General features: G+C 40.7%; 1 protein-coding gene across 9 annotated transcripts in view; it reads right to left on the bottom strand.

The window, feature by feature from the left end:
- Positions 1 to 437: 437 nt before the first annotated feature.
- NLGN4X (neuroligin 4 X-linked) overlaps positions 438 to 6762 on the bottom strand; it is a 280633-nt gene continuing 274308 nt past the window's right edge. For all 9 annotated transcript variants that reach the window (XM_074323442.1, XM_074323448.1, XM_074323443.1 and 6 more), the window contains one exon: positions 438 to 4123. In XM_074323442.1, coding sequence (XP_074179543.1) covers positions 3274 to 4123 — 850 coding nt within the window. In that variant the 3' untranslated portion in view covers positions 438 to 3273. The remainder of the gene's footprint in view (positions 4124 to 6762) is intronic.

The following is a 6762-nucleotide window of genomic DNA, read 5'->3' as shown; positions in this document are numbered from 1 at the left end:
GAATGTTAAAAAACACGAGGGACGGCCAGATACACAGTGAGAACCCAACACATTTGCTTTTCTTGATACGAGAGTCATTTCTGCCTCTTGAAGTCTATTCAGCAGAATTTCTGGCTGTCACTTGAAGATTTACTGCCATAAGGCTTTGTCTTCAATAGCGTTAAGGCTTTATTTTGTCAAACGCAACTCAAAACCCAGAGACTCCAGGAAAGTTCTTACCACGAGTTTCACCATCCAGAGTGCCCTTCTCCAATGTCAGGCCTGTACAATGTACCCAACAGTGGCCCCCAAACTGGGCACCAAACAGTAAGAAACTGACCCATTACCAACTGAGGTTTCTGTTTGCAACGTATGTCACTTAACTTTTAAAATCAAGAAACCGTTGGAAGAAAAAGTGAATTTATAAACCGCCTACAAAAAAATAATGGACGCGTAACTATTTGCACAAAGCATTAGAAAATACTGTGATATTTTATTATTAAAAATGCTGCTGAAAAGTTTATACATATGTGTCCAGCCATATATATCTTCTATCATTACTTAAGGCAAAATCAAAAACAAAATTGCAAAATAATAACCCAAGAAACCATTAAACCCTGCGTGCCTCTGAAGGTCGAGAATAAAAGCCTAAGAAAGTATTTTTTTTTTTTTACTTACTTTTTTCTCATTTTTTCTCCTTTTTCTAGATAGCAAGTATATTTTATTCTCATAGAACTCTATGAAGATTCTATAACTTCTTTCCATGTAGAAATAAGATATCATTTAAGGTGTATTAAATTGCTTTCGATCGTAATCCTCTGTAAAAGCTAACATAGTTATTCACTTAACAAGAACTCTTTTTTTTTTCCTTATCCAAATGTCACAAGCCTGATATATTACTGTGCATATTGCTAGCAGAAGACGATTGGAAATACTAAACAAATACTGGAATTCACATTACAAACATACCGGACCAATATCCCTGTGTCGTTTGACGGACAGCGTATTTGCGATAGCCCAGCTGGGGGATAATAATAGAGCTTGCAGAAATGGCCTCTGATGCTCGCTTTAGGAGATGATGGTTTGAGGACAAAAATCTTCTCCAGGACACCTCTAGTGGCAGGAAAGGAGAGCTGCTCCACCGTGAGCCAAGTGGGGATTATACTACTTCACATATGTATATACAGAGAATCACTCTCAAACCGAAACCAAGACAAACAACTGGATTTATTGTGTGACTTTTATGCATTTCTAAGGACGGTCTTTCCGTAGAGGGCCTGTTCCGACACCCTGATATATAGATCAGTCCAGTTTTAGTTTAGGGGTTCAGCATTCAAAGGCTGGAAATGGGGGCAAGAGCACGGGGCTATCTTTGTGGAGACTGCCCGGCCATCTCAGCAATGACATTTAAGACGGGGTTTCTATCACAAAGGCAATGGAGCCCAGTGACGTTGTCTTCGAATATCTTTGGCTACTATTTTCTGGTGTTGCAATAATTTTTGAAAGACAAAAAATATAACGTAAGTGCTGTTACTATTTTTGAATCCCTCCACTTTATGACATTGAAACTGTTCTTCAGGGAGAGTACAGGGACAATGAGAAAAATGACAAAGTCTCACAGGGACACAGCTCTGGTCCCCAAGTCACCAATTTAAAGGGGGCAAACAATTTCTATATGTTATCTTGACAGTGAAGCTACCCTAACTTCCTGGAAAACCCATGCAAAGAATTTTTAATGGTCTGTCCCATTTGCTTGCTTGTTTTCTTTCTGTCATATCCACTGATTAGTGAGTGATCCACGAGAAGTACTATTTTCAGACAAGCATATGTTGTATCCCATAAATGATATAAAGAATTAAAAATCCTGCGTACTGATAAATAAGGGGCTTACAGCTTAAACAAAAAAGGAAAGACACCCTCCTTCCATCTGATTAGCTAAGCTGAGCAGCTACTCCTTTACACAAACCCTTCTGCAGCTGCTGGGGAAACACAGAGCCCACGAAAGGCAAGCTTTCTTTCCTTCTTGGCAGGACCCTGGGGTGGGAAGCAACTCTTCCCAAACATATTCAAAGAACCAGAACTACAGAACGAGATCTGTATTTTGTTTTTTCCTGCTGTGGCTACGCACGTGCGTGTCTCGCGTTCCACACGCTTTAAGGAGACTCCACGTTGGGGATCCGTCTTTGCGTTGTGACTTCATGAAGGCAGAACACAGACACAAAAATAAAAGTGTCCTAAAACAACAGTCTCCTAAGAATGCTGTCGCATGCACTTGTGCAACCTGAAAAGGGGAAGGAGCCCAGTCACACAGGCGGTCTGGGTCCGCTATGTGACACCACATCCTGCTACAAATGAAACGCGTTACGAAACCCCGTGTCTTCGTTTACAAGTAATTAAGAAAAATCCTCCTAGGTGTGTCCCAGAGGAAACAGAGGTGATATGACTAATGTGTATATATATATATATATTTATATACATACAGACCACAATGGAAAGCGCAGTCTTGCTAAAAGCTCTTTCAAACTGAAAACACCAATAAAAGCGTTTTTTGTTGTTTTGTTTTTTTTGTTGTTTTGTTCTTTTTTCTCTGTGTGTGTGTGTGTGTGTGAGTGTGTGCGTGTGTGTGTTTAAACTCACAGCTATATACATCTTTTCCTCTATTTTTACAAAGGTTCTTAAATATAGTTCAGACTGGCAAAACCTCTCTTTGCACAGAACTCTACGTGTGTTACTGCATAGTCAGTTCTTTTATTTTAACAATAAAATTCTACTTTTCTTTCTCGCTGGATTACAGCTGCATATGCTGGGTAAAAGCCCACAGACTCTTTTCTTCACGTCAGTAGAGCCATCTGTCGTATGGCACATATAGAACTTTTATTTTTATTTTATTTTATTTTTTTGAAATTGTAATTAAAAAAAAAAAAATTAAGCATCCCTGGCTAAGTTCCAGAAGTGTCAGCTTCTATTGTTACATTGGTCCTTGGAACGGCGATGTCCAGGTCACACTAAACGATCGCTGGAGTGGCGGAGATCTTAAAGCAGTGTTGTAACAGCAATGTATACTTTTCACATTTCATAGGGTCAGAAGTTGATCTGGTCATACTAGGAAATGCCAATGGGGTGGGTCCACAGCGACATGATGACTGCCCTTTTGCTTTGTATTTCGTTTTTGTTTTTGTCCTACGTCAGCGGGAGGAAAAACATTCCTTGTGTGGCGATGTCGCTTCTCGTTTTCATTCTCTCTTCCACGTTGCTGGAGGGGCGGCGCAGAGGGAGGGAAAAGGAACGGCAAAGCTATACTCTAGTGGTTGAGTGCCCGTGGGGTAAATTTGTACTGTTTTGTCCTCCGCTGAACGTATTGAACGTGTGCAAAGGCTGCATTCCCGTCAGTGTGTTTGGAATCATGGTGATGGTGTTTGGTGTCATAAGTGGGATGTCATCCGGGGACCGACGCAGGGTGAGAGTGTAGTCTGGCGGGCAGGTGAGCCTCAGCGTGTCATGGGCCTGCAAGGATTCACACTCATGATCGTGCTCCAGCTGTTTCATCTGCAGTGACATGATCTCTTCGTTCTGGATGTGAGCGATGTCATTTGTCGTGTTCCTCTGGGGACTGGGGCGCCGGTGAGTCTCGTGGCGCCTCTTGTCTTTCTTATAGTATAGCGCTGCGAAAGCCAGAATGTTGAGGAAGAGCAGGGAGGCCCCCACGGCGATGGTGACGCTCAGTTCCGTGGAATAATCCCGCTTGGTTTCAATGAGGACGGTGGTGTCCTCGGGCCCTGTTTTGTGTGGGTCCTTGGATTGCTTGGGGTTATTAGCAGGGGTGATGGCTGGGCGCTTGGTGGTGGGCCATATCTTGGCAGGAGATCGCCGGGTGCCGTAGGGAAAGGATGTCATGTCAGGAGGAGGGACCTTGGTGGTCGTGGAGACATACTGGAATATCTCATTCAAGTTGTGCAGGTGGGGGACGAGTTCCAACCAGAACGCCACTTTTGTGGCTCGGTAGTGATCCCTCACTCTGGGTTTCAGGCCGATATGCAGATACAGCTGGTCCTTTGGGTTATACTTGGACCAGGCCACCTCCTCAAAGCGATTGGGTTTTGTGTGAATGAACTTGGTGTCTTGAGGAACAGGCTGGTTGGGATCCCTGGGGACAGAAAGAAGGGACAGAGAGAAAGAAGGTCACATTGGTCCACATTTCACAAGGGAATCTTAAAACAGGAAGTTACGAGCAGCTCATCGCCCGTATGTATGGATATGCACAAAATACAAATGTACCAACAGGTTCATACTGCTTTACTAAATCCCATCTTACCTGGATTTAGGATACAATTCCTGATGGCAGCATTATGGCATTTTCAGCACCTTTCTACTGGTTTTAAAAACGGACCAAATTATCTTCAACAATGAAACAGGAGAACGACGTCTTGGCAGAACTTTTATGAAGCCGCCACCACCCTCTGTCTGCACACCTGCCAGAAAGCTGGGGGACCCAAAGGTCCTACTTGAAAAGCTCACATCTACAGACATTACCAGGCATCACGCAAGACACAAACAAAATATAATTGGCCAGCAGGATGTTCTATCTGCTGAAGAAAGGACTTCCACCCTCAGTCTGAGGCACTTGAAATCATTTCCATGGTATTAAGCTCGGCAGCTTCCTACAGCTGTGAAATCTTGAGGAAATTCTTAAGCCTCTTTTGGACTTATCTTCCTCATGTAAAAGTAAATGAGAATATTGAGACTGGATGTAAGTGATGAAGGTTCAACAGTTACCCTCAAATTCCTGGCACACAGTAAGAGGTCCATAAGTTACCTTCTTCTGCCGATATGTACATTAGAGCACCTAAAATTTGCTTAGGGAGAAAGGACTATGAAGTAATATTCACCCACAGTATGTACAGTATACACAGTATATAGCATATGATGTGTACAAGGATACTGCTACCACAGTATATATGGTATATGATATACTGTATATAGTGTATGCTGTGTAAAAGGGTACTGCATGCCACGGTACATACGGTATATTATATACTGTATATAGTGTATGCTGTGTACAAGGATACTGCTACCACAGTATATACGGTATATTATAGACAATATAGTGTATGCTGTGTAAAAGGGTACTGCTACCACAGTATATACGGTATATTATAGACAGTATATAGTGTATGCTGTGTAAAAGGGTACTGCATGCCACGGTATATACGGTATATTATATACTGTATATAGTGTATGCTGTGTACAAGGATACTGCTACCACAGTATATACGGTATATTATAGACAATATAGTGTATGCTGTGTAAAAGGGTACTGCTACCACAGTATATACGGTATATTATAGACAGTATATAGTGTATGCTGTGTAAAAGGGTACTGCTACCACAGTATATACGGTATATTATAGACAGTATATAGTGTATGCTGTGTACAAGGGTACTGCTACCACAGTATATACGGTATATTATAGACAGTATATAGTGTATGCTGTGTACAAGGGTACTGCTACCACAGTATATACGGTATATTATAGACAGTATATAGTGTATGCTGTGTACAAGGGTACTGCTACCACAGTATATACGGTATACTACATACTGTATATAGTGTATGCTGTGTAAAAGGGTACTGCTACCACAGTATATACGGTATATTATATACTGTATATAGTGTATGCTGTGTAAAAGAATACTGCTACCACAGTATATACGGTATATTATATACTGTATATAGTGTATGCTGTGTAAAAGAATACTGCTACCACAGTATATACGGTATATTATATACTGTATATAGTGTATGCTGTGTAAAAGGGTACTGCTACCACGGTATATACAGTATATTATAGACAGTATATAGTGTATGCTGTGTAAAAGGGTACTGCATGCCACGGTATATACGGTATATTATATACTGTATATAGTGTATGCTGTGTAAAAGGGTACTGCTACCACAGTATATACGGTATATTATATACAGTATATAGTCTATGGTGTCTAAAGTATACTATATACCAGTATATACAGAATATGATACACTGTATGTAGTATATGTATATAATATACCACATTGTATACAATAGAGCCTATACTGTATATAGCACACGCTGTATACACATTATACTGTATTCCACAGTGTATACTGTATATGACAGCATATATATGTGTCAAACTATACTGTAATACCACATTATACATCGTATACTGAAAACATATACATGATATATGGATATGACTATACATGTGGCATACAAGGAAACGTTTTACCTCTAAACGCAAAGCACACTAACCTCAGTGCTTTTATTTTACCAATGGGATCAAAAATAGAACATGACAGGTCCTAATGCCATGAGCGTCCTTATTTCTGCATCCACTTATGCACATTAACCTCCTGAAAAACAATCTGGTTTTTAGTTCTTAATTTTGAAATTCTTATATGTTTTTGAAAAAGTGTTGGATTCGATATAGCACCTCATGCCTCTTTTACTTGTGTTTCCTAAAAATAAGTTTTTGAAAACTTCCTGTGTAACTGGAGTCTGCCACCGCCATATTTTTCATTGATTTTTACTGTCTACAAACGACAGAAGTTCGTGGGGCTTCCTCTCAGTTTTGTCTGTTCACTGAGGCCGTCTCTTCTTAAGGAGAGGGCCTCTCGGAAAGTGTGTTCTGGTCATACTGGACGTCAGGTTGTTTTTGATGGTATTCTGTGCACACGTGAAAGGTAAAGAAAGACATTGTCTTTGGCCTCAAAGAACACAGGGTTTGGGAAATCCAGATTAGGAA

The sequence above is a fragment of the Rhinolophus sinicus genome, chromosome X (genome assembly GCF_036562045.2).
Source record: "Rhinolophus sinicus isolate RSC01 chromosome X, ASM3656204v1, whole genome shotgun sequence".
In the NCBI taxonomy this organism is placed as follows: domain Eukaryota; kingdom Metazoa; phylum Chordata; class Mammalia; order Chiroptera; family Rhinolophidae; genus Rhinolophus; species Rhinolophus sinicus.
Note: the sequence above shows the minus strand (reverse complement) of the source record. Positions and strands in the feature narration are given on the sequence as shown.